This window comes from Oenanthe melanoleuca, chromosome 12 (genome assembly GCF_029582105.1).
Source record: "Oenanthe melanoleuca isolate GR-GAL-2019-014 chromosome 12, OMel1.0, whole genome shotgun sequence".
In the NCBI taxonomy this organism is placed as follows: domain Eukaryota; kingdom Metazoa; phylum Chordata; class Aves; order Passeriformes; family Muscicapidae; genus Oenanthe; species Oenanthe melanoleuca.
In genome coordinates this window covers 10,350,630-10,378,183 of record NC_079346.1, presented here as the reverse complement: position 1 = coordinate 10,378,183, position 27,554 = coordinate 10,350,630, and the positions used below count along the sequence as shown (strand labels likewise).

The following is a 27,554-nucleotide window of genomic DNA, read 5'->3' as shown; positions in this document are numbered from 1 at the left end:
ATTTCTTCATAGCTGCACAGTGCCCATATGTGTGAGCGCTGTGGTGCGACTGCTTAGAGGGATGTTAAAACAAAGGCAAGGCACGTGGTGGAGGAAACTTGCAGGGTTTACCCTGTGAGACTAACAGCTGGTTAAATAAATATGTCTTAACACAGCTGAGGCTTGGCAAACAGTGGCTCTGGCAAACACGGAGGGAGGAAGTTCTTCAGGGTCTGGCTGTTCAAGGAGGGAGATTCCCCTGCTGGCTGAGAGCCTCCAGCAAGGCCAAGAGCTGAGGCACAGAGCTGGCCAGCGAGGGGGAGGTGGAGAGGATGCTGCAAATTCACCAGGCAGCCCCAAGCTTCTGCCCCGGCATGCAGACTGAGGAAGAAGGAACAGGACAGAGGAATAGGTGCATTAGAAAGCCTTGCTGAAACTTGCTTACCCTGGTGCTGGGTACCAAGGCCTCAGCTCTGTTAGAGGACAAGGACTGTCTTGGGCATTGACTGGACTCCTTTCTCAGCAGGGGTGAGATTTGTGGAGCAGATCTACTTGCAGAGCTCAGCCCTTTCTCCTCACTCAACTGCAACCAGAACTGGAAAGCTACTGGCTTTCCCACAGGGGCTGCAAAGTGGCAGGCTGTGTCAGCTGAGCCCATTTTCATTGCAGTTAACTCCTGAGCAGGATGCCACAGTGGTGGAAGAACATGAGTTAGTGGCTCGAAGGTCCCATTTGCTGTGAGAGGCATGGAAGAAAACAAGGGCTGTAGGCCCTCCAGCTGGGCTTGCTGTCAGGACTGAACAGACTGCCATTCCTGTTTGTGCTGATGAGGAATTTGCCTTTGTGTGGACATTATTTTCTTATGTAGAGGCACTGGGCTGGAGCTCATCAAGACTGGAACCTGGTCTCTACTTGGATTGCATTGGCAATGGCATTAAAAATAACATGCCCTCCCTATGTAAGAAGGGCACTGTTCCCTCCCATCAGACTGTGGATGTGATGCACTCTTCAAGGCTGCTCGTCTTCTGAGTTCTTGTTCTGCTAATACTGCAGCAGAGACCAGCTAATGCCAACTGTGGGGCAGTCATTTTATGAGGAGGCACCAAAACTTTTCAGTCTGAGCCTTCAATCCATTAACTGGGAGTATCCTGTCATGTGAGAACAGCAATTGCCATCTGCCTGGACTTGTTGCATATTCACCTTGTCTGGTGCATATGCAATGATAAGGGCATGGGCTTTACTGGCTCCTTCTGCTCAAAGTAAGTGGTGAACCAACCTGGTAGCATCTTGTGGAGAGGATTCCAGGTTAGAAGAAAATGAAGGGGGGCCAAGTCTGCGCTGTCATGGTTGCAATACTAGGTGGAATTTAAAAGTGGACATAGAGTGGGTTTAGTCTCAGAGATAGGATGTCCCTCAGCCCATCAATTCTGGATCCCTGGCTCACTGTGCAAAAGATTTTGAGGAGTTTCATTCATCCAGAGTGAGATGGAACCTGATGTTTTTGCACAAGGAATGTTTGTGAGCCTCCAGCTCAGTGCATGTGGTATGTGGGTAGGTTAGGCTGGGAATAATTCGTTGAGGTTAAGAGCTGTCTGTTTTCATTTTCTCCTGAAATAAGTGAAAATGTCATAGAATCATATAATGTTTAATCTGAAAGGGACCTTAAAGATCATCTAGTTCCAGCCCCCCCGCCGCAGGTAGGGACACCTGCAACTAGATTGACAGCGGTGGTAGTGAAGAGATGAGGCTGAAATGTGTAGTTATCATTTTGAACATGAAATTGTGTAACTGTGATACTCTTCAAAAGTGTTTCAAAAACAGTGGTTTTACTGTCTTCAGAAGGGTTAACCGCAGAGTAGCCACAGAAGTGATTTTGTTGTGTTTTGTTTTTTTTTTTGTTTTTTTTTTTTTTTTCCACAAAATGTAGCATTGCTGGACACTTTACTGAAGTGTTACAATGTGAATACAGCAAATTACTGCATTGCAAAATTGATCCTCAGTTGTTACTGCTTCATTCATTGCAATTTCAGTGAGTGCTGTTGGAGTTTTTAAAATATATTGCTCTGTGCATAACTTTTAAGTCACTAACGATGAGAAAAATTACCTGGGAAATTAGAGTCAGTGGAGTATTATTGATGGTTCATTTGCCAGATTTCTGCATAACCTTTGTCTAAATAATTTGGTGAACAATTTTCTCTTTATTCTTGAGTCTTTTGAAGCTTTTCCATTGCACTGTTGTTAGAGATGGGGCTGTCCTTGGAGATTCAGGGCCAGCATATTCGGTCTGCATTGGCCATGTATCAGCCAATATCAGCCTGCTGTGCTGTGACATCTTCACCTTCTGACAAACAGTGACAAAAAGTGTGCTAGCATCGTTATTTTGTGATGTTTTCCATTCTGATTCACACTGAAGCAAGCACAACTCCTCTCCCCAGAAAGGCAAATGTCTGGAGAGTAGAACTGAGCTCAAATACAGCCCTAATAAAAATGGACAATGAGACTGTATGCAGTGTTCAGTTGTCTTTCTCTAGCTGGCTTTAGCTCTTGAGTCAGTATGTCTGCTCTGCAAAAGGGACCTGCAGGTATCCAAAGAATGAGGAAAAGTAGCCTGTTGATGGGCTTACCCTCTGTGATTCTGCCGTTCCTGTAGCACTGACCACAATGATGCCATTGCTGCTGCAGGAGGGCTGATTGCCCACATTGTGAAGTGGGATCCAACACTGATTTCTGAGATCCTCAGAGGGAGAGGTGTTGCAGCTGGCGTTGTGTGTGTTCTCATCCACTGCTGATGGCATTGTTGGTTTGATTTCTTTGACTTTATAGATGTGATAAGATAAAAATAGGAAGAGACCACAGCAGACTTTGCAACCTCCATCCTAAACACATCAGAAGGCTTCTGTCTTATAATAACCCTCAAGAGTTCACAGCTCATATGCAGATACCTGCAGGGTCTGAGGACCTGTCACTTAGTAGATTTCTGTGGGGACAAAGCAGATGTGATTTTGCTTTGAATTTTAGGAGGGCTTGGATCTTAATAGGATATGGGATGTCAAATGTCAGGAGTTAGGGTGGTCTCTAGGTCCCCATCTTTCTTCTTCTCACTTCTCTGGTGCTCTTATATTGATCCTGTTCCAGGATGAGAGAGTGACAGGAGTGTGTGTGTGTGTGTATGTGTGTGTGTGTTTGGTGGCAGCTAATCAAAGTGCTCCTGTGTCCTGCTGAAGCAGGACTTAGTGTGGGGCTGCACTTACTCTTGTGACCCCACTGCTTCAAGGCTTACCTGGAGCCACAGCAGTTCTGTCCCACTGTCAGCCAATGGATTTACAATCCTGATTGTTGCACTTGACCATACGTTCTTGATCACACAATCAGCCTTACCTTTGGTATCATGAGCTGCTTTCTTACTTCCACAGTCTTGTCCCCTTGTGTATCTTGTGTTTTGATGTAGGTGAAACCTGATGATTTTTCTGTGGGATTTTTCACCCTGCCAGTGCTACTCTTTCATTTCTGATAGCAACATTCCCATGTCAACAGCTGCATAACCAGCGTGCTGCCTTTTTCTTTTGTCTCCTTTTTTCTCCAGGGGCTGTTAGTTAATTCTGGATAAACATCACCCGCCAAGGAGCAGAGGACAGGGACCACAGACGCCCTTGGAATCCCCAGCATCCTTCTGGACACTGACCAAAACCAGTGCCTTCTGCCCTCCATGACCAAGACAATACAACATGATTCCTCTTCTAACTGCCTGCATGTATCAGTCTCGGTGAATGTTCCTGGAGTTGGGAGAAGGGTCCCAGGAGCAGGGGATGCTATAGTTTCTTTTCATTGTTTTGCAATGTAAAGAATTGTGTTGACCCCAGGTGCTTCCAGCACATCTTGTAGTTTGGGGTTTTGCCCCAACATAAGCCTGGTTCACCCAGTTATAGCTTTGGTTTCACCAACCTGCCTATGAGTTTCAAGAGCTGTTGCTTCTGTTTGCTTGCTCTGGAGAAAGAAGTATTTGGAAGTAACCCTGAGTAGCTTGTTAGGATTAACTGTTCCTAGCATGCTGCTTTTGGTTACACCAGCAGGCACATTCCTTCCCTTCCAAGGTTCCCTCCTAAACAATAAAGTGTTTAATGGTGACTGTGTGCTGTGAGATACTTTCAGTCCCATGAGTTTGTAAACTGCTGTTTTCTGTCTATTGCCGATGCCAACAAAAACTCCAAATGAGTGTCAGGAAAGCAGTATTTCAGGTCACAGTTTATAAATCACAAAACTTGTTCATTTTGGTCCCAGGATGACTGGCTTATTTGAAAGTACTTGGTTGCAAAGTCCTGGCTGAAGGGAACTGGTGGTGGGGAATCATACTGGAAAAACCTTTGCCTGCTGGCTGCAGACCCCAGTTTATCTTTCTTTTCACAAGCTCTTGTGTGCAGTTCCTGCTGTGTCTGCCATAAACCACCACCCCTTTCACTCTTGTGCTCTATGTTGAGCCCTCTCCTTGCTGTGTGAGGAATGGAGGAAGCTGGATGCATCTGGAATCTTATTCTTCTAGAGGTAGGTGTGGCAGAATTGCAAAAGGCCTGTCAGCAAACCAGGGGAGCAGGTCCAGTTTGGTAACCTGATTCCTTTTCTCTGGGTAGAGCTTCTCTGTCTGGCAGCATTAGCTTCCTCTGTCCTCTCTGACTGTATCTGACAGTTTTTGAAGAATGTGAACATGGATTTTTGGAGGTCGTGTCAGAGTTTAATGCAGTGTTTATGAAAATGGATGAGGGGGGCTGAGAATTGTTTTCTGTGTTATATTCTGCTTTGTCGCTTTTTTCTTTAGACAGCAACTTAGTGCTTTACATCTTCATTAAAGCAACAAAATGCCTTTCCTTCTTATTGAGAGCTGATGCCACAACACTTTTCATCCTCAGAAGTGATGTTTGCTTACGCATGGCTTATCTCTGTTAGTCTCAGATCTTGCAAAAATTTCAGCTCTGCATCTTTGTGTAGGTCAAACTTGCTGTCCCCAGGGGAGGAAGAGCAAGTTTTCCAAAGCAATGCAGGACAATTAGTGCCCTCAGATCTGTTGGAGGAGGACTGGGTGGAATTTTGCTGCTGTTGACATGCCAGCTTTTGGATCTGCTTGGGATAGCCACAGCACATCTGACTGTGCAGGCAGAGATTTAGAGCACCAAGGTCTGTGTCCCTGACTAGGTTTGAAATTATTGTTGGTCTGAAGAGAAAAGTATGTATTTTGTCTCTTCCTCATTTTCCTCTTGCCCCTATCTAGCATTGCCTTGGCATGAGTAATTTGCATGTTATTATTTCAGCTGCCCTAAACTGGGGGGGACTATGATGCCAGGGCTGATTATTTGGCGGCGCTGGGCAATTTTCTCTGTTAGGCAACTGTAATACATTTTCATGTTCTTTTATAATGAGCTTTATTTACCAAATTGGCAATTCCTCTGTTGAGAAATAACTGATTACAGCATTCAGGGAGTTGCTGTCATCTCAAGATACGCAGGTGTCTGTGGAACATAAACAGATGTGATCATTCAGAGATTGAATTCGATAGAGGGTGGGGGGGAAAATCAGCCATAAAATCATAAATGTAGCAGCTACAGCTAATGCTGGCCAGGTGCATTGCGGCTGTTTGCAGCCCAGCAAGGACAAAGTGGCACTCAAATGCCATCCAGTACCTCCAGATGAGGGACTGCTTGATTACTAGCTGAAAATACACCTCTTACCTGTCACTGCTCTTCAATACTGGCTTGCCTGACTCTGTCTCCAAAAGTTTCATTTGTGGCACAGCCTTGAAGTGAGAAACTCCTCTGTCCTGCTGGTTTGATTTTAGCTTACTCTGTGCTGAATGTCTACAAACTTCTTGGTGATCATGTCCATGGGGACTGTGGTCCCATCTGCCTTTCAGGCAGTCCCTTTCCTTTGGTGTTTCCTAGTGCCCAGGAGCAGTTTTGTTGCTGCTGTTGCCCTAATCACCAGCTCAGACACCTGAGCCTGCGGGAAAATACAATCACCAGGGATGTCAATAGGAAGATGCTGAAGATGAAGTTCAGTTGCAGAGTCTCAGCTGCTATCCAAGTAAAAAATGTACAGGTAACACAGCTTCTTGTGTGAATGTTTTCTCTTCCCTCTCATCTTTGCTGCTCCTGTAGTACCAAGGCCCTTTTAAAGAAGGAAGAAACCCTACACCTTCTCCTAGGCCCTCTGTCCTTATGTTTCTCCTTGACTGCTTGTTGGATGTTCAGACCAATTTTTTTTCTGTGCAAGATTGTGACAGCAGGTGTCAGTTATGCTCCAGAGTGGCAGAGATCATTATTCCTGGAGCCTGGTGTCCAGTGTTGAATAGATGTCCTTTCTACACTGTTACCACCACAGCTGGCATTAATGGACAACTAGGACAGCAGGATAAACAAGGTCTGAATCTATTGTGGAAGCTGAATTAGAGGCAGTTTCCTCCAAAGGCAACTTCAAGGTGGGATAGAGGCAGCTGGCCATGCTGCTGTCTGTGCTGCATGGACTGGATAAAAAGCAGCTCTTTTGTGACCAGAAACATCTATGACCTGTTTCACCAACTAAAACCAAACTTACCCATGGCCAGGTGCAGTTTGGGCACAGTGCTCCTTTCAGCTGAGCAGTGCAGGTCCATTTTGCTTGCCTAGTTATTGCAGTTCTCTGCAAACTGGGCAATTTTGTGTACAAATGTATCCGGTGATTCGGATACAGTGTGCACAATTGTGGTAATTTCATGTGAGAATACAGCTTGCAGAGTGCCTGCTTTAAGAGTATGAATTGTTTTAAAACTTGCCAGATGAATGGAAAGAACAACCTTTTTTATTCATGCATAATTTCTTAGCGTTGCAGGAAGGGAAAAGAACAAAACCAGAGAAGTTAGAGAAGATACAGGAAATAACAGAACTGATAAAAATTTTCCAGTAGGCCTCAATAGCTTTGTAAATGAAACATTCAACAGGCAGCACTTTGAGATTCCAGTATGTGAGAATATCACCAGCACTTGAAGCACCAAATTTGTGATCTTGCATAAAAACTCAACCCGTTGCCTCCTGTTGTTAATATTTCACACTTGACTTTGCAAGATGCTTTATCTAATATCCTCTCTGCATTTAGGCAGCTGCCTTCTCTGCCTTGTCCATAACAGGAGAGGCTGGAGGAGGAAGGCAATTGCCAAGTGTGTCTGTAATCTATGTAGGAGGGTTTTGTGTAGCTGTAGGGGGAGAAGAGTAAGTCTCATTTCCTATTTTATAGTCTGCTGAGTCCTGTGATCTCATGCTGTGTGCTCCTTTTCCAAGCAGAATTTTTCAATTTGTCTTTCAAGTTGTTGTTATTTTTTATTTCCAAACTGGTTAAAAGTGTTTGTCTGTGGCTTGTTGATAAATTGTTTGTGTCTGACTCCCTCAGGTGCTTCACTGCCAGTCCTGTATGTTTCTCCAGACCACCTTTTTCTTCTCTTCTCTTGTGCCTCCCTATGGGCTGTCATCCAGCACTGAAGTGTAATCAGCCCTTTTTTGGAACCCATGGGATCCTGAAGGGCTGTTCAGTGTCCTGTGACATGTAACCCCACACCTGCTCCCATTCATGGGGGTTTTATCCTTGTCCAGAGCTGGATGTGATATTCCTGAGCTGTCTCACCTGCCTTGTCAGCCCTGTCACTCTGTTCTTGGTGTGTGTTGGATTCCTCAGAGGAGTGAAGGTTGGTGTGGGATGAAGTGATTTTGCTGTATCACCTTGGAGCTGAGGCTCTTCGGGCTGGTAATGCTGCCCCTCCATCTCCTACTCTGGTGTGTAATTGTGCTGGCAGAGTGGTAGTTTTGCAGCCTGGGGCAAAGCCAGAGGAAGCAAATGGAGCAGCCACTGGTCTCAGGAGAGCTGCTTGTCAAAAGTGTGTCTTGGATTTAATGACACGTGTGCTCTTCCAGACTTTTTATAGAGGTCAGAGCATGGCAGGAAACTTTCCTCTGTCGTCTTCCTAGGGAGAGCAGCACACAAACTTTTCTTTCCAAGTTGAAATCAATTGTTCCCTCAGGGCTATGTAACAAACTCCTCCTGCAGCTGATTTCCCCTTGTGAATGGCCTAAATTAGATGCTCTCCCTGGTTGCCCTCATTGGAATGGCTTGTGCTTTATCCAGTGATTTCATTTGTGCCATTTGCTACGAGATGTTGATAGCACTTGTCTGGTTCCTGCTGCCCTGTGTTGTTCTGTATGGGAGCTATTGCATGGCAGGCCTGCTGCCCCAGGGAGTTTAGGAGAAGAGGCAGCAGGGACCTGGAATCTCATTTTGGTTCCTACTTTGCACCCTCCTTTGTTTTCAGAGAGTGTGTTTAAAAATAATTTCTGGTATCTTTGGAGCAGGTTTTCTAATTGACATGAGCTGAAACAAAGCCCTTTGGCTCACTTGGATCTTTTTGAGGAGTTAGAATCTGTTCGCCTCCTTATGGATCCCTGAAAGCTTAATTTCAAAATGCTTTTTGAATACTGAGTTGATATTGGGGTGACAGCTGCAGGGTAAATTGTCTTCATTCCCATCTAGTGCTAACATTTTTGGCAAACTGGTGTATGGAGTTCAGTCTTACACACTTCCTACTGCCTGCTCTACAGAATTAAAAAAAGAAATTATCTTCAGTGTTTAAGACCAGAAAACAGTTTGGAGTCACCCGAGACTCCAGCAGAGCTGCTCATGTATAATACACATGCAGAAGGCATAGCTGGAGTGGGCATCTCCTCCTTTCCAGTGGGGCAGAGCTTTTGTGTTATTTAGTCCTTGAACTGTCTGAGTTAATCTCTCTAATGGCCAACAGTGGAGGACATGAGTGACACTCCCTCAGGAGGAATGAAAAGGATGTTTTTTCCTTCCTGCGACCTCTTGAATATCCCACTGTACCCATTTTCTTGGTGGTGGAGTCCATCGTCATAGTGAGTTTTTTTTTATTTTCTGTGAATGGGGAGTGCCACTGTAAGTCAGGATTAGCTAAACATAACATTAAAAATAAAGCACGGCTATTAATTTAATGGGTTCCTCGTTACAACCATCATAAAACAAGTAAACAGGAACTCTGCCAGTGCTGCCTGCAGTCCTCCTCCAAGTGGCTGAACCAAGGGAGAGATTTGAACTCTTGCCATTTGATAAAGCCATGTGCGAACATGGCTTTTTAAAAATTAATTCTTTACTTTTCCTTTAGTAGCTTTTCAACTGCTGAAGAAGTCTGGCCAGTGACTGCAATGGAGCTTTGCAGCTCTTAATGAGACAGAGGGGAAATGCCAGTTCAGGACTTAGCTTAAATCATATCAACCGAAATAAAAGATTACAAAAGGCAGAGAAATTGTTCTTTGTGGACTGCCTTGCTGAAATGGCCTTTGTAGTCCCTTTAATCCTTACCTACTTATTTTTCTTTTGCAAAGGAAAATAAGTAAATTTTTTGTTGGGACTTTTCCCCCTCTACTCTTTATCTTCCAGAGTGTTCTTGCCAGCTATTGGCAACTTCCTTGGATTGGAATTTACTGGATTGAATGGATCACACTGTGGATCTGTGGTGGGCACACGGCCTGGGTGCCTGCTCCCAAGTACAGCTCTGTCACTGCATCGCAGTGGGAAGGCACACAGAGGTGCCCAAACAGTGTAAGCTGAAAACAGTAGAATTATCTGTATGCTGGGCTGCTTCCAAACTTAAATCAGGTGCTTGTGGAGTGCTATGAGGTCTTTAAGTTAAAGAGGTTACAAAAAGAGAAAATACTCCTCCATTTGTTTGAAGACTCCATTCTAGTTATTTTTATATAGTGCCTTCTGGTATCCTGAAGTTTACATTCCCAAAATGGAGGGTGGTTTACAAAATGGAATATCCACAGTAATGTATTTAATATCCAGCTGTGAAACCTCAGTGCCAGCTGTTGGTTCCACCCAGCTGCTGGTTGGCCACATTCACGTGTGCTAGGAATTTTGCTCTCTGAAGGTAAGGGTTGCCTTTTAGTCCATGGCCAAACAGATAAAGAGGGTTCATGCTTCAGAGTCTAAGCTGATTATCTTTGTGAAAGTACCTTCAGCCAGCAGGGTCTGGCTCCTCAGCTTCTCAGAAAACAAAGCAGAGCCCTCTTCTGAGGCTGCTGGTGGTCCTGTATTGCTCATTGCTGATCCAAAGCTCAAGGAGTTTTATTTGAGACTACTTTGAGGCAATGCATGTGTTTAGATCTCTCTAGGTTATAGGAATCCATAGGTGACAATATCCAAGTGTAGCATCAGGAGAAAGAGATACATTTGCTTCTTTGTGGCTGATGGGCTGATGTTTCAAAGTGTGGTTCTTCTGCTGGGTAAAAGAACTTCATTCAACACTGCAAGGAATTGCACAGAAAAATGAGACCCAGGTGCACACCATGAATTTAAGGTGATCTGTATAATTCTTCTGACTGTGAACTTGGTCACTGCCAACCAGTGCTTACCTCGTGGGATTGGAGATGTTTACCTCATGGGACTGGAGGCCCAAACTCAGCTCTCTGGAAAAACCAAGCACACCCAGTACAGGGAGGTTTTATTAGGTTGTACTCAAGAGAATTGTGCTCCAGATCTCTTTGCAGTCACCCTGAGACTGGGAGCTCTAACACTGCTACAGATCTTGCAGCACTCCTGAGCATGCAGATGACAACATAGTCACAGCTGTTCTCAGGAGGGCAGAATTCTGCCATTCTCAGCTTGAAAGAAAATGGGATTTTAATGAGGAGAACAAGGTGAAAACTTCTGAAACTTGGAAACTTCCCACCATCCTTTGAGAATGTGGAGCATGGAGCAAAAAGCATGGAAGGTGGCTCAGCCCTGCTCCTGCCCACAGGACTACCCTGTGAACAAGGCTCCCTGGGGAGAGCTCCTGGCTCTCTGTGCTCTTCTTGCTCCATCTGGTCCACAAGAATTAGATCCCTTCCATGCAGCCTTAGATTTTAGGGTTAAGTAATTTATAAACCAGTCTGCAATATTTCTTCTTGTTGCTGTATATCCCTACATATTCTCCCAAAAGTCTTTTCCAGCTTCTTAAAGTTATATCAAATCTCTCCCTGCTGACTGCACATTCCCTCTCGTGGTGTCTGTATGTCCAAAGAGGCTGTGCCTGGCCCAAGGTTTTTCCCTCTTGTGTTGAGCCTTGAGGATTAAGTAGTTTATGGGAATGAAGAGGAAGTGCTTGAGGAAAGGGAGTGGCTGAAAATGTACCTTTGACTCTTAACTTGGGAACTTAATTAATGACCTTGGTTTAGGTTTTCTAAGGATTCTCCAAGCCCTGAAAATTTGCATTATTGAGTATGGTAGGTATGTTTCAGAGCTGTACAATAAATTAATGGACTTCTCCATGGACCTGTGCACAGTGTATCAAGTAGTGTAATGGTGCCCTTAGTCCAAACTTCTTAATGCAAAGTCATCTATGATTTTGTTAACAGAGTTACTCCCTACCCCAGGAGTGAGACAGGGACTTCTGGAGAAGCCTTAGTTACTTTCTGCCTTCTCTGAAGCACTTTGCACTGACTGTGGGCACTGACTGTGGGCACATCTGTGCAAACTGAAAAGCAAACTGATCCTGCTGACACTGCCTCATTTTACTTCCCCTGACACGTAATTGAGTGGTTGCACTTTATTAATGCTAATGACTTTCTAGTTTGAGCTGTTAGTGTACAGTTTGATATTTATATTTATTTGTTTGTAACATCCAGACTTTGTACTGTCTGGAGCAATCCTCAAGCTAATCTGATGCTGAGCCATTATTGTGACAATTGAGTCACAATACAATTTGACATTCATGCTGTACCTGGTGTAGCTAATTTATAACTCAATTTATAAATTACTTAAATAGGTTACATAATTTACCACATACCTTGTACACTTCACAGTAATATTCCCAGCTTGCAATTTAAACAATCTTTATACTGAGAATAATTTACACTGAAGACTCTTGAATAATTTTGCAATCTATTCCTGGACAGATAAGGAGTTGTGTTTGTTAAATAAACACTTGAAAGTGTTGATTTTAACTTACTAATCATCCTGTCCTGCTTACCACATGATCTGTAGCCTGTCCTGGGTGGGGCTCTGCTCTGCAGAGGTCCATGTCTTCAACTTCTGCCTTTCAGGAGCTGCTTGCCTGGGAGTGATGAATTTTTCCCTCTGTCATCCAACTGAAACTTCAATGCAGCTGGTCCTTGCTGCAAAACCAGCTCTTCTGGCTGCAGCCTCGTCCAGGAGTGCAGAACCCCAGCTTCTCCACTGCCCACCCAAGCACATGGGTGATGGGTGGTGATGTGACCATGGTGAGGTGGGGCTGGAGGTGAGGAGGGGGCTTTGCACTGATCTGGGAGAGCTTGTGATGCAGGGGTAGAGGACACCTCCAAAGATGTTATATTTGACAAGTCCTTGGGAAGTTTCTGCCTCACCCAGCTGTGGTTAGAGTGAGACAGGTCCTACTCCAGACCTTGTGGCACTGAAGTGTCAAAAGGAAGCAGTGCTAGGCATCATGCAACCTGTTCATGACAGCACCTGCAGGCATCTTGCAGGAAGCACCTTGGCCCCAAAGCTCTGTGCTTTCCTCCAGGAGCAGCTCCTGGCCAGCAGCCTCAGCACTGGGACCCAGAGGAGGAGCATGGTGCTGTTCATCACCCCTTGTTTGAGAGGCCTGTGGGCCCATTTCCATCGTTCCTGGTCCCTGGGGTTATGTGGCCATGAGTGTCACTGTGTGACTGGCAGGTGTAAGCCTGGGTGTCTGGCAGTGCCCAGAGGCAATGCTGCTCCTTACAGCTGGGCACAGTGTTGACCTGCTGGTAGTGTTTCCAGAGGTCCTGCTCTCCAAATCTGCCACATGCCATCTTTTGGAGTCCAGGCTGTGGCCAAACAGTTCCCACATGCCAGCAATAGAGAAGAGAGGCACTGGAGCAAGGACCTGGAGGCAAGGTGCTCATGCAAACAGCAGTATCACCTTTCCTTTCCTTGTCCTGTCACTTTTCATCCTGCTGCCACTGCCTCGATCCTCCACTTTCCCCAGGAGGGGCCAGTGGTGACAAAGATCATTAATTTTGCAACAGCTGCTTCAAAACCCCATCAGACCCCCAAGCTGTCACCCTGTGACTGATGCCTCTGAGCACCACAGATACCAAACCTGCAAACAAAATATTTAGAAGTGTGGGGATGGAGGCTGTCTCACAGTCCTGGCAGCCACCATGGCCACCAGCTCCCTCCCATTGATGCTCAACACTCTCCCCTTCCCCATGCCCTGCTGGGAGGAGACATCCCCTCCTTGATCTCCTTGCAATCTGGGGACCACTGTTCTCCCCAGCTCTGCCTTTGCTCCTCCCAATCTATGTCCCAATCAGAGCCAACAAATGAGCTGTTTTGTGCACGCAATCCTGGGACATGAACGAGCTGGACCCATGCACTCCACACCCGTGTGGGCAGAGCCTGACCTGGCTGGCTCCTGTAATTATCTCCTGCAAGGCAAAACAATTAGGAGTTTCTACTCTCCTCTCCCTCCCTTCCTCCTTCCTCTTCATTGTTCTTGGCAAAAAAAGGTTAATTAAACTCAGAAAATATCCCTTTTCTTCCCCCTCCTAAGCAAGAGACTTAATTTTCTCTTTATATTTGTATTTAATTAATTCCTGCAAAGGCTCTGACTATATTTTTTGGTATAATTTCTTTCTTTGTCTCTCTCATTGTTAATCCTTGCATATTCAGTTTTTCTCCTCCCTTTTCCCCTAGATTTGAAATTCTATTACCATTTCAGAAGGCAGGCGTTTGAAGAGAAAATTGAATACCCGTCCAGTCTTGATAAGAAGGGACATTTGGTACTAACGGTAATTTGTGAAGCAGATTTCCTCACACCCCGTGGTTGGTCCCCACCTTTCTCTCCGAGTTTGCTGTGGGTGATGTGCATGTGACATAGGGGCGTGGGGATGTCACAGCATTTTGCAGCCTCTGTATCCCTGGATTACTGCATCAGGGCGAGAATGCCCTGGCAGCTGTTGTGGGGATGGGGTGACACGGTGACATTCTGTGTCTGACACCTCCCATGCACCTTCCCATCCTTCAGGAGCCGACCCTGCACCCCTACTTTGCTCTTTTTGCTCAGGGGTGATGCCCTATCATATTATCCCCATGGCTTTAGGGGAAGCTGTGTTGTTTTTAGGAGAGCTCTTGTTCCCAGCTCCAGGAAAATCCTCGGTGCCAGCGGGAGTGGGAGCAGCTGCTCTCAGCCTCCCTGTGCGGGGCACGAAGGGTCATTCCCGGGCTGTGGCTGCTGGAATGCGCTGGCCTAGGTAGCACATCCACACCGGGATGTTGGGGCTGTGGACCCGGGCTCCTGCAGCCCCTCCGTCCCAGTCATGGTTCTGGGCACAACCGTGCCGCTTGTGCCCTTCCCCACCTTGTCCTCGCACCTAATGTGGGGTGCTGAGGTTCGGACATCTGCTGGCGTTGGGAAAACAGGCCTGGGGATTTATGGTGGGTTTTCCCTCGCTCCGGGCTCGCTGTCACGTCCTGTCGCCTCCCCCGCCCGGGGCATCCCGGCCGGTCCCCAGCGCCCCGCGCTGCCGAGGGATGCGGAGCGCCCGAGCGCCCGCGGGGCCGGTCCCGCAGCGCGGCCGGGCTCCGAGCGTCCCTCGGTCCGTCCCCCTGTCCGTCCCTCTGTCCGTCCCTGGCTGCCGGCAGCAGCAGCAGCAGGTGGCACTGTCGGCCCGCGCTGCCGCCGCGCTCCGCCGGGCCGGGGCTGGGACCGGGGCCGGGCGGGTCCCCGCTGCCCTGGGCGCATCTCGGGGAGGGTCCCGGCCGAGCCGGGCGCTGCCTGCCTGGTGCAGGACTAGCAGCGGCTCCCCGAGTGTGCCGAGGGATGGAACGGATTCCCGACATGCCCATGACAGCTTGGACTGAGCTGAAGTGAAATATTCCCTGTTTCCTTTCCCGAGAGAGAGGCTCCCTGGGCAGCCTATTCCAATGCTTGACAGCCCTTTCAGTGAAAAAAAATTTCCCTCATATCCAGTTTAAACCTCCCCTGGCACAATTTGATTCTGTTTCCTCTTGTTCTGTCACTTGTTACCTGGGAGAAGAGACTGATCCCCACCTGGCTACAAGCCCCTTTCAGGTAGGTGTAGAGAGAGAAAATGTCCAGGTATTGCTGCCCCCAAAATGCCCAACCCGAGCTGGACAGCCACCACTGTGGCCACTGGCGTGTCTGTGACTCCAGAGAGCCCCGCACAGGGCTGGGTGTTTGGTGTCATGCTGGGGCTGGAAGGCCCTGGGTCCCAGCAGGGCAGGACCATGGTGTTCATGGACCTGGAAGTTCCAACAGGAGCCCCAGGGAGAAGTCCCCACCCTGGCCCAGCCGTGACCCTGAAGTGGGATAGGTGTGATATGCTGGGGAGATGAGGCGGGATGTGAGTTTTCTCTGGAGAAACCTTTTCAGTCCGGGGCAGCAGCCTGGGGGTGGAGAGCATGAGGGTGACTGCTGAAGCTGCAGAGCCCTCAGGGAGCAGCATTCTCCCCACCTCCCTCGCTGCTGGGTAAATCATGACGGCTTGGACTGAGCTGAAGTGAAATATTCTCTGTTTCCTTGCCCAAATCTGTAGTTTCCTTCTGGCTCTGAGGCTCTGGGCCATATTGCACATTTGAATTTAAAAGCAGACTTGTGCTTGGGCTTGTTATTTATTTATTTATTCTAGAATTGTTATTTTATTTAAAACCAGGCTCGTTTTTCGCTGCAGTTTTGTGGTTCCTCTAAGAGCAATGACTGATTGACCTGGGTGCAGAGGGCTGGGGACACAAGTCAGAAGCTGGCCCCTGGTTGTGTGGGGTGTCCTCGGGGATGTCTGGAGCTGGCAGGAAGAGAGGGTGGAGGGGAGAGCCTGGGAGCCTGGTGCTGGCTGCCAGCCCTGAGAAGGGAGATGCAGAGTTAAGGCGATAGCTGGGGGTGCTAATGGGCACCCCTCTTCCCCTCCCTGCTGTAGGATTTGCCATCTGCTGTGTGAGAAGCGGCATTTGCTTGCTTCAGGGATGTCACACCGGGGATGACACGTCCCTTCTCGGCATTGCTGGGCTGCACTCTGCCCGTGCCCAGCGAGCTCGTGTCCCCGAGGGCTGGGCTGCAGCAGTGTGGGTCTGGGCCCTGAGCGTGGCCTTGTGGTTTGTCACAGTTTGATCTTACTCCCTGGAAAGCCAGGGGGTTGGTTGGTCCCTGAGGCTGTGGCACAGGATGCCCGATCCCAGTGGTCACTGCACGGGCTCTGCAGGGACCAGGCTCACCCCGGCTGCGGGGATGGGATCAGTGCCGCGGGGCGACTTTGGAGAGCAATGCTGGCATGGGGAAGGGGCAGAGAGGGGCAGGAGGAAACAGGGATAACTAGAAGAGGCAGCAGAGGGGAGGAGGTGGGCTGGCAGAGGAGGAATCGCGCCGAGAGGAGGATGCTGGGGAAGGAGGGGTACAAAGAGGGGAGAGCCCTGCTGCAGAAGCAGCACCCCGTGCCGCACGGCCAGCAAGCCCATCTCCCTGTCAAGCTGCTAACGAGGATTAATCGCCTGTTCGGGCTCCCGTGCGGGGCTGCAGCCGCCGCCGCTGCCCTCCGGTGCGGGTCCCCGATGGCTCCGTGGGTAATTTATGGCCACATCGGTGCAGGCAGCTGTTCGTAGGTTGGCAGCAGCACCGATGGGAGCCTGTGCCTGGTTTGAGGCTCTAAATAACCCCATCGGCTCTGCAAACCAGGCTGCCGGGAGGAGAGGGTGGCAGTCAGAAATCTCTAGTCCATCCCCCACAGCCATCAGGGTCCCCGGGCCGGGGGAGCAGATGGCTGCAGCCAGCCCGTGGCAGCCTTGTCACAATGGGGTCCCTTAAATACCGATACCACAATTAATTGGGACTCACTGATCACTGCTGCTCTTGCTGCCTCGCTGCACTTGGGGCAGCCGGTGCCTTGCCCAGCGGAGGCTGGAAGAGCTGCTGGCATCTCCTCCATGCCCTGGGATATGTGTGGAGACATATGCTTCCCCAGTCTGCTCCAGCCTTGGGGTGTTTGACCATTCCTTGCAAATGGCCTCAGAGGTTTTAGCTGGGGAAGGAGGTGCCGGGGACACTGAGCAGTGAGGTGGTGGCTGCCCCACAGCCCCTGTCATGTCCTGGTGGAGAAGGCTGGAAGGGACAGGAATAATTTGGGGATGCAAGAAAAACCCAGGGCCACGTGCTGGATATTTTTGAGGACGTTGGCTCTTTTTGAGCTGGATCTCCATCCTAGGGTGATCCAAGTCACCCTGAGCCTGGGCCAGCACAGCCAGAGGTATAACCCAATCTGTAATCCTTTCCCTTCAAGGATTTAGTGTTTCTTAGGCTTCTAGTTCCTTGTTCTGGCTCAAAACAACTGGAAAAGAAAAGTAGAGCTTGAAACCACCTCCTCAGAGTCCCCTGGCTGCTGTGAGCACTTCCAATATCATCTCACTGGTTTGCAGATCAGGAGGATGTGACCTGACCTGGTGCTGCAGCTGGCATCACTTCCCCAGGTGAGGTGGCCACTGGGGCTCAGGGGAGCACAAGGGTCCCCCAGCTGCACTCAGAGCAAGCCAGGGGGCTGTGCTGGCTGCTGGCTTGGCCATTGGCATTTTGGGGTCCATGGGGGAGCATCTCACTTGCAGCCTGCCCCGGGGCTGGCTGGCATGGCTCTGTACTTCAGCACCTTTGACAGAGCACAGAGGTGAGGCGCTTCTGGTGTGCTGCTTCTCACAAGCAGTGATTTTGCTTTCCAAGGGTTTGCCTCTGTTCCTGAGTTGGCTTCTCTGTTTGCCACGTGTGGCAACACATGCTCTTCCCTGCTCTCTTCCTCAGGCACTTCTGCCATCAGACAAACCCAAGTCTCTGGCAGGTGGGCTGAGGTTCATGGGGGGAGCAGGGGCCCAGAGAGTGGGGAAGAGGAATGTGGGGGTCCTGCCAGGGGGAAGGGAGAGCTCCTGGGGGAAGTGACAGCAAAGGCCCTGCCAAGGGCCAGGGAGGTGCACAGACTGTAGAGGAGGTTCATGTCTGCAGGATGGGGCTTTCCTTGCTGGTGGAGGGGGAGCCAGTGGGCTTGCAGAAGGCACAGAGTCTTGCTGGGTTTATCAGGAGCCGGTTAATAACTCTGTACTGGACGGTTCGTTAAAGGAGTTAATTTACCCTGGGCTGTTCTCTAATGTGGGCTACAAGGCTCAGCTGTGGCCGTGTCAGGCTGAGCTCTGCTGCCTCACTGCCCCAGGATATTGCCCTTCATTCTTACTCCCAGCAGTAGGGCTTGTGGGGTGAGGAGGTGCCAGCAAGGATGGGCTGGGTCCCTGCAGGGTTTCTGCTGGCATCCCCTCCTTTGTGACCCCAGGTCCTGGCTGGGACATGCAGCACCCCCTCCCCACTCCTACAACGAGGCACCAGCAAAGCCCTGTGGCTTGGCTCAGGGGCTGCCCTCCCTGGTCACCCCCAGGTGGCTGAGCTTCCTCATGGCACCACGTTGGGAAGTGGCTTTAGGAATACATATTGACATTAAAAAAAGGCCCCTTTGTACCTATTAATTGAAGTCATTAAATTTAATGGGATGGTTATTGCATGTTAAATAAATACTGGCTAATTATGAAAAACATATTTGCCAAGGCTTAACTATAGAAAAGATGCCTCAATTACATGGTTATTAAACCTAAAAAATATACACTTTTAATAATGAAGTGACATTTAAATAACATACATTAACTGTCTTATTAAATGTTGATTCTTTTCATATTTGAGGACTTTAATTTAGAATGTTTTCCCTGGCACTAACTATACGATGCATCATTAGCTGTCTTTCACTCATCATTTTGTAAACTTTTTTAATAAATAGGCTGAAGTGTTTGTACTTGCTTTTGTTTTCCTAGCTTCCATCTCTCTTCAGGCAGCAGGGATGTGCCAGGGGAGTGTGCAGGCAGAGCAGGAACTTCCAGGCAGCTTCTTCAAATCACTAAACCCTTCCTAAAGATGGTAAACCCCTTCCTAAATCTGTCATCTTAAAATAGGCAGGCAGCCAAACACTTCAGGATTTTTGACACATCCTTATGGAAAGGACCACTCTGCCTCACTCTTGGTTTTCCAGATCGAATTGGTTTGTAAGAAGGACCCAGGAGATGGAGAGCAGGGTAAGAGCAGGAGCTCAGGCTGCAGTGGAAGCACCATCCTGGTACAGAATTCTGTCTCTGCTGCCAAACCGTGGCACTAATCCTTGGCATGGTCAGTATTTGGGGATGCCTGCATCCTTCCCAGGTGTGGGGAACCTGCTTGGAGAGAGATGCTCTGTGGGGCACTTCCCCAGGGGCTGCAGCACCCAGCCCTGCTGCTCACAGGACTCCTGTGTGGCCAGAGGGGCAGGGAGCAGGGTCCAGGCTGTGGGAATGGCGTGGAGCAGCACAACCCAGGGCATGCAGGCTCCTTCCTTAATGCATTTATCGATTGCAGTGTACACGTCAGGATGTAATTTAGAAATCACTCTCCCAGAATCAATTAAAGACCTTACTGGCAACACAGGCATCTCTTCTAGTTAAAGCCTTCACCCTTCCCTCAAATGCACACCCCACCATCCCTGCTCAGCTTTTGGGGAGTTTCTGTCTCCCTCCCAGCCATCTGGAAATGTGGGTGCTGGGATCACCCTCTGGCAGGCCTGCTGCTTTTCTGAGAGCTGGTGTTGCCTCAGCTGCCTCCCCAAGCAGCCATCAGTTAGGGGCTGTCAGGGAGCCAAGACCTCTCATCTTCCGGACACATCCTTCATGTTCCCTGCGCCCGCGGCGAGGTGAGTAATCTGTGCTCGGGAGGCCCAGTGGGCAGCACACAGGCACTTAAATTAATTATGGAGGAGTTAAGTCCCAGGGGGCTCACAGGGGAGCGGGGCTCAGGCTGGGCTCGGAGGCAGTCGGCCGTGCTGACCGCTTTGGGCAGGGGCTGGAAGGTCCCTCCCCTGCCCTGTGGCTGCTCCATCACTGTGAGGATGTTGCCCCAGCATTAGACCACAGCTGGGGTCAGGAGGAGCTGCTCCTTAGAGGCAGCAAGATGGCATTGTGTGCAAGGGCACATTTGGCTTTCAGGCCAAATGAGTATAACCATGTGGGACAGGGATGTGCCAGCTGGTCTGTGCTGGCTCTGCAGGGCTGGATGTGATGTGTGCCTGTACTCCATCCATGATGGCTTTTTCTGGGGCACAGCCAGGGCTGCCTGGCACATGGACATTGTGTTGGAGGTCAATTGTCTCCCAAGCCCATCAGCCCATCCATTTCCCTACTCTCCTGTTGTGCCATTTAGTGTTGGCAGGGAAGGTGGGTCTGGGGCCAGGTGATGGTGACCCCAGGACTCCTAACACAGAGAGGAATCAAGGTGGGGATGGCTGAACCCACATGAGTCCAGCTGGTGGTGCAGGTCCAGCAGGCTTACAACAGTGTGGGCTCAGCAAAGCAGAGTTGGACTTGTTTGTTCGGCTGGAGAACCTGAGATTCTAAAATGCATCTTGGAGTGGGGTGATACAATTGTTACTCAGGATTCCTGTGCTGCTAGATAGGGGGCAATGAGATGGAGCTGCTGTGGTAAGCATCAGGCTTTGTATTCTGATTTTAACTTGGTTGTGTTTTGGGGTTTGTTCACAAAAGGGAACCAAAGAATCCTTTTACAATGGTAATCTTTCTCCCAGTAAAGTAAACCTTTGACCATGCCTAAAAGAATTTCCCTTTTTTCCTTTACCCCCTGCCTTTTCTTACTGTGGTGATGAACTTTCATCAAAACAATTGCAGGTTTGGTTTCAATTCTGTAAGAACCACTTTAGTCAATAATAATTTTTCCATGGGAGGCTGAGATTTGGGTTCTCTCCTACTGACTGTCACAGGTGCTCAGACTCAAGTCAGAGCCAGAGTGAAACATCCCTGCTCCATCCCAGCACCATTATGCTCAGAGTGGTGATGCCAGGATTCCTCTGGCAGTGATGTGAGGAACAAACACAGCTCAGCTCTTCCTCTGGCTGCCTTGGGGGTACCAGGCTCTGCCACCCCAGAAACAGAAGGAGCACAATCAGTTACAGACCCACCTCAGAGTGTTCATAGCCAGGGAGCTCAAGCCAGGGGACCACAGGTGTCCTCTGGCTGCAGTGCCCTGCTGCCCTGGGGTGAAGCTTGTAGCTCTTGCTGTTTCACAGGCCTGAACATTTCTTCCTCACCAAGGTTCATGATGCTCCTCAAGGGATCTCTGTGCTGCAATATAACATCCTTGTATAGAGAAATTGTCTTAAATAATGGTTTCTGCAGATTTTTTTAAGGTATATTTATCCTATCTTTTATTGGAATAGAATTAAAGCAAAATTAGAAACTAAAATAACTTTAATTACGAATTTCATGATTCGGTATGTTGTAAATCTTTCAGCATAATATTGTGCCATAAAAATGCTATTTTGTGATAATTATTATTATTATAATTAATGTTCCTTAATTGCTGATGTCGCAGGCACATGTTCTCTCCCAGGTTTCCCTGCTGTGTCTCTGGAGGAGCTCTTCCATGGCAGGGAGGTGCAGGGGAAGCAGGCTGTGTGCACATGGGTGGGTGTCTGTGATGCTGCCAGCTTATCCCCCCTGTGCATTGCTTTCAGTACTTGCCAGACAAGGAGGGTGCTGCAGGCTGTGAGCAATGCCTCTGCCCCAGCTTTGCTGTGGTCACACACACACTCGTGGCTGCCCACAAGCTCCCTCCCACAGGAGATGGGCTGGTGGGATTGATGGCTCTGCCTTTGGTCCTGTGAGAGCACCCCAGGGTGCCCCACTGTCCTTGCAGGGGGGTGCAGATACTTGTGAGGAGGAGATGCAGGGCACGGGCAAGGGGAATACATGATGGGGAACTAAGGCTGGCCACAGGGAGGTGGGGAGAGGGCAGGGGGGTGGAAAAGTGATGGGATGGATGCAGTGGCCAGACCAGGCTGGCAGTTCTCATTAGCATGCTTTATCAGCTCAGAGGATGCTGCTGGGGTCTGGGAGGCAGCAGCAGGGAGTGGGGTCTTCGGGCCCAGGTGGGAGGGAGGAGCAGGAGCACGGGGATGGAAAATGCCTGATGCCAAGTGTGTGAATTTTTCATGTGACCCAGAGGCCTCACTTCCAACAGCATGGGGCTGCCCAGGTCCAGCTGAGAGAGGGAAGGCATGAAAATAGCCACTGAGCCACCTGCTTCACAGTGGTGAGTGTATATGGGGTGAAGCTGAAACCAGGATGCATTTTTAATGACTCAGGCAGGGCTGGGTTTCTTTAAATAAAACTAGACAATGAATATGTTCTCCTGAAGCTGTGTAGTGCACCACGAATGCATTATTTACAGCAGCTTCTTCCTTGTCCATTTTAATTTTACATGGGTACTTGAGAAAGGGAAGGGACTCCTTGGTGTCTAATGGCCACCCACTTGTTCCATGTGACAGAAGTGAATTTTTGAGACACCAAAGGATTTGGTGTTGATTTTTCCACTGACTTGATTCATGGGGAAAACAATCATCCTAGAAATGGAGCCTGGCACCTAGGGGTGGAGGGAGCTATGGCCTGGAGTTTCATCTGACTGATGCATCATCCAGTCCTGATAGTGCCATTTCCTGCCTTGTCCCCATGGATGAAATGCAGGGGGGATGTTCTTAGGCCACTGCAGCCTTCCCTTGTGCCTACACATGCTCAGCATGGAATCTCTGCTCCCTGCACTGGTGGAGGACCAGAAAGACTTTGGGAGGTGGACAGAGACACGTGGTCCTAAGAGTGAGGGAGGAGGTGAATCTGCTCCGTGGGAATGGTCCTCAGCTGACCCTGGCAGGGGAGGGTATGGAGCAGGTGGAAACAAGCAGCAGGGCAGTGGGCTTGGCAGAGCAGGGCACCGGGAGTGCCCCAAAGGACGCAGAGTTTCCCAGTGTCTCTTCTAGTGCTGTTTTCCCGGCTCCTGGTGGGATGGGTGTCCCTGCCCCGTGTGGCAGTGATGCCACACCCGTGGTTGGGCATCTTGGAGGCTCTGTGGCCCTGGGGAACGGGGCAGTGGCTTTTTCCCCATCTTCAACATTGCCCTGACTCAAAGTCTGTGCTTGTGTGGGGATGTCAGGCTGCCAGGGGAGGCACAAAGGGGTTCCAGCGCTCCCGAGTGGCTGCTGAGGTGGGATCAAAGTCTAGGAGCTGATGGACAGGAGGCTGCTTTCCCCAGCACTGCCAGGCCTGGGAGGGGTGAGATGGCAGCTTGACGGCTTGGAAAATAGGCTGAGATGAAGGAATATCAATAGGAGAGCGAGCTGCTCCTGCCGAACAGCCCCGGGGCAGCTAACGTGAAATGCTGGTTGTCTCGGAGGAGTTGACAGGTGTCTGCATCAGGCATCCTGCTAATTAAGCACCGTCATGAGTCACAGGGCTGAGGGATGGAGGAGCTGGGAGGGAGCTCAGCCGGAGCAGGGATGGCCGGAGGGGATCCTGCAGGACCTCCCTGCCCCCGGGGATGCGCTGGAGCATGCTTGATTTGTCGGCTGCTGGATACACAGTCACCAGGGCGGGCGCTCTTTTGGGAGCTGGGGATCAGCTTTGAGAGGAGCAGAGCGAGCCGTCCCACTGCTTGTCTGTCTGTCTTCCCCCACTGTGGCTGTGTGTCCTTCCCTGGCTCCCGAGTGCTGGCGGTGATGTCCAGACCAATCCACTGTCACAGACCTGGCAGGGACCCCCAGAGCCTCTCCCACACCCGCAGCTCCCAGCACCCATCCCATCAAACCTCTCCTCAAATCAAGGTGTGCAGCACTGCCAGTGTGACAGGCTGAGAAAATGAGGATATTCCCAGACTCGTGTCTCTCCTGATCTACTTCAAGAAGTTCCTTTTCTTACTGAAATGAACAGTGGTGCTGCCAGCCCAGTGAGGGCTCTGCCAGAACATTCCCAGGAACAGGAGCATGGTGGGGTGGATGAAGGGGCTGCTTGTCTCTTTGTGGACACCAGAGATCCAGAGGGGTCCTGTAGCAGCAGGCAGAGGATGAAAGCCGTTCTGGCAGACAGCGAATTGCCTTCCTTTCTGGGAAGAACCAGGAGTGAAGGAATGCTGCCACCCTGGTGACAGCCCCTGTGCCACCCTGTGTCCCTTCCCGTGTGCCTCTCCAGCACCTTCTGCCCTTCATGCCTCTGCAGCTGAGATCCCCTGGAAAAATGGCTCTATTCATTACCCAGTTTAATTCCACCCTGGATCCCCAGAGCTCTGCAGACACAGTTTGTTATCCTGGCTGTCAAGAAGCTTAAAGAGCTGCTGATGCCTCCTGGAAAACTTTGACGAACCCTCTGGTCAGACCCAGTGCTTCTCCCCAGCCTGGCTGCTCAGCCTTTCTGCTCCTGAGGCTGGATTAGCAAAGAGCTCTGTGAGAGTGGGAGGAGGGAAAAGACCCCACTGCTGCCATCTGGGCAGAGTGGATTTCTCCTGGTGCCCATGCCCATCAGAGGGATAGCCTGGGACCATCTGGGCAGAGCTGAGCTGCTGAGTTTGGCTGTGGAGGTCCCCAAAGCCCACATTTGGATTCCAGACTCTCCCTGGGCCAGTCAGATTTCACAGCCTAAAAGCTTTTGGGCTGGGGCCCCTGGGTTTCTCTCATCCCTGTGTGTTCAATGCAGGGGGTTGCAGATTCTTGGGGTTCATTTCCTGAAAAATTTTCCACCTGTGGGTGATATCAAGGGAAGTGACGTGGTCTTGACTCCTGCACTGTGCAGAACTCTGCCTTTTAGCAGATTTTTTTAGCAATCAAAAATTGCAAACAGTAGAAAAATTGTGATTTTTTTGGACTATTTTTGCTCCCTCACCACTCGGACTGGGAGAGCAGGGTGGAAGAGCCTCCCCATCTCTTTGGGCTCTCTCCAGTCAGCTAATCCTCTCCCAGTTAGTTTCTGGTTTTGATGAAATCGTTGTCAGGCTGCTTTTAGAGAGCAAGCTGCCCCTCAGTCTCTCTGGTAACATAGGCAGAGTGGCCCAGACACCCCAAGTTGGTGTCTCATTGTAATTTGGGTCGAAGTAGGCTAAGACGCGCCGAGTCAGCATTTATCGCAATGAGAGGAGCCGGGTGAGCCCCTCACCCCTCACTGCCGGGATTTGGGTCCAGCTGCCTCCGGAGCCATCCTCAGCATCCTCCAGCCCTCCCTCCCTCCCAGCACCCTGCGGAGCTCGCAGCTTTTGAGGTGCCACTCACGCGGCTGTCCTGGGGGCGCAGCCGGTCTGTCAGCCCGCGGGGGCTGCGGGAGGGGCTGGGGATGAGCAGAGCAGCCCCCCGGGATGCGGGATGAAAGGCCAAGCTTCCTGAGATAACGAGGGTCTCTCTGCGGGGGTGAGGTGCCCAGACAGGGGGAAACCATGTGAGTGACAAGCGTGTCCCTGTGCCCGCTGGCCATGGTGGCGAACGAGCCACCGGAGCCGGCATGGCAGCTCTGCGGGTCACTGTGAGCCTGGGGCTGTTCCCACCCGAAACAAACCCGGGATCTCCCCTGCCGGCTCCCTCCTGACCCTTGCTGGGTCCTCTATTCCTTTATTCCCTTCTCTCCGGGCTGGGCTCTCCTTGCTGAGGCAGGAAGGGGCTGGGGATGCACTCTCAGTGCTTTTCTCGGCTCCACCACCTCGGTTCCCCTTGCCACTGGATGTATGTGGACAAACAGATCTTCCAGCAAAAATAAATCGCTGTAGTTTCCTATCCGGGGGCACACGGGAATGGCAGCACTGGCCCAGGGGCCGGTACTGCTGCGTCACTCAGTCCTGCTCTGGGGAGGGAAAACGCATCCCTCTGTTTTTGTCTCTGTGGCAGGAGATGGCAGCCATGGACCGAGGTGCCCCGGCACCAGCCCTGGGAGAGAGTGGATTTAAAAGCAGTAGTGGGAGATTGCCTGAATATCTCTCCCTTTTTTATTCATTTAAGGGGTTTTGCTGTCTCGGTAACTCCCCTGAGAGAAAGGAGCAGCAGCCTCTTTGAATGTGAATACCTGACAAGTTTTTAATGTGAAAGGAATTCACTAAATTTAGTCTCTTGGAGGAAGAGGAGAAAAAAAAAGAAGTGTTTCTTTCAGTCTGGGGGAAGCGATCCAAATCCCAGCCACTTCCCTGCCGGCAGAGCTTGCTGATGTCTTCTCTGTCTCGAAAGCTTTTAAGTCTGGGCCCCATGTGTGTCCGTGCACAAGCAGGAGGTGGGAGAATGGCAGCCACTGATGCTGTGCCCTGGGGGAACGGGCCTGTTCTCAGCTCCTCTGGCCTCCTGGAAATGGATGCTGGTGAGGGCTGGATGGGGAGATAAATGAGAAAAAACCTTGTTGTCCAAGTTGCAGGGGCATCATCTCTGCTCTCAGCTGGGCTCAGAGTGAGGTGTGAGCATTGAGATGCTGAGGGTAGTGCAGCTCTGCTGTTGAACTCAACCAAATCAGCTTTTTTCTCCTTCATTTTCCTCCCTACTCTCACTAGAGCCTCTGAAGGTCCATTTTCTTCTCTGTACTGGTACTTGAGACTCACCTGTGCCTTGTGCTTCTCTTTCATATCCTCTCCCAAAGTGCCCTGTGCTGCTTGCCACAAATTTGGAATTCAGTTCCTCCTGTCAGAGAGGGCAAACCTCTGTGGGTTTGTAGACACACACACAGCTGCTGGGATCTTGCAGAGGAGTTGTTCATGTGTTCCTGCACGAGGTGAGCACACACCTTCCTTCACAGACGAGGCAGCTCCCAGACTCCCTCCACGTGTCAAGGACGAAGTGTCTAAAGGACAAAATGTCCCCGTGTTGAGAGCTGGTGGGGCTAAAGGTCTGGCTGGCTGCTGCCTGGAAAACCTGGCTGAACGAGCCACCTTGAACCGATTGCAAGTTCCCAGTGAACCAGAGCCATTTACAGCTCCATCTGCTAATGGAGAGGTCTGGAAAGATCCACTCCCTGTCATTTCCACCCCAAAGGGCTCTTCTGAAATCTGTGGAGGTCCCAATGACAAACACTCTATTTATTCCTGCTGATTTTTACAAAGGTCCTTCCCTGATGGAGAGATGATGGAGCATTTCCTTAGGGCCTAACCAAACACAGGACAGGGGAGAGGCAGAGTGGCACAGTGGCACTGCTGTCTCTTGTAAGGGACTGTGGCTGGCACGGTGCGTAGATAATGCTGAGAGTGCTTAAAAAACACAAACAACCACTTCAGACCTGTAATTAATATCTTTTAACGTTTCTTATTATTTTTCTCTCCTATTGTAATTTGAATTTTAGGTGGAGTGGATGCGATGCCAGCGGGCAGATGCTGAATGGACAACCCTGGGGCACGCAGTCCTGCCGTGGGGTGCAGGGGAGCGGCGGGCGAGCACGGTGGTGCTCAGGTGGGTGCGGGCCCCTCCTCGCCCCGCAGCCGCTCGCGGTCGCCTCCGCTCGGCGGCCGCTTTTACCGAGGCCCCACCCCTGTCCCCTCCCTGGCATCGCCCCTTTAAGGCGGGAGGGGGCGTGTCGGCCCCGCCCGCTTCTCCCCGCCCACCTTTCCCCGCCCCCTTTCCCCTTGGGCGCCCCCTGCAGGCGGCGCCGCGCGCGGGCGCGCCCCCGCCTCCCCGCGCTTCCCTCGCGCCGCCGGT

The 27,554-nt window shown here is 50.2% G+C and overlaps 1 protein-coding gene across 1 annotated transcript in view; it reads left to right on the top strand.

Annotated features, from left to right (window-relative positions):
• Positions 1-4,104, top strand: part of CHCHD6 (coiled-coil-helix-coiled-coil-helix domain containing 6) — a 108,041-nt gene extending 103,937 nt beyond the window's left edge. The window contains exon 9 of the mRNA XM_056501730.1: positions 3,563-4,104. Coding sequence (XP_056357705.1) covers positions 3,563-3,586 — 24 coding nt within the window. The 3' untranslated portion in view covers positions 3,587-4,104. The remainder of the gene's footprint in view (positions 1-3,562) is intronic.
• Positions 4,105-27,554: the final 23,450 nt, after the last annotated feature.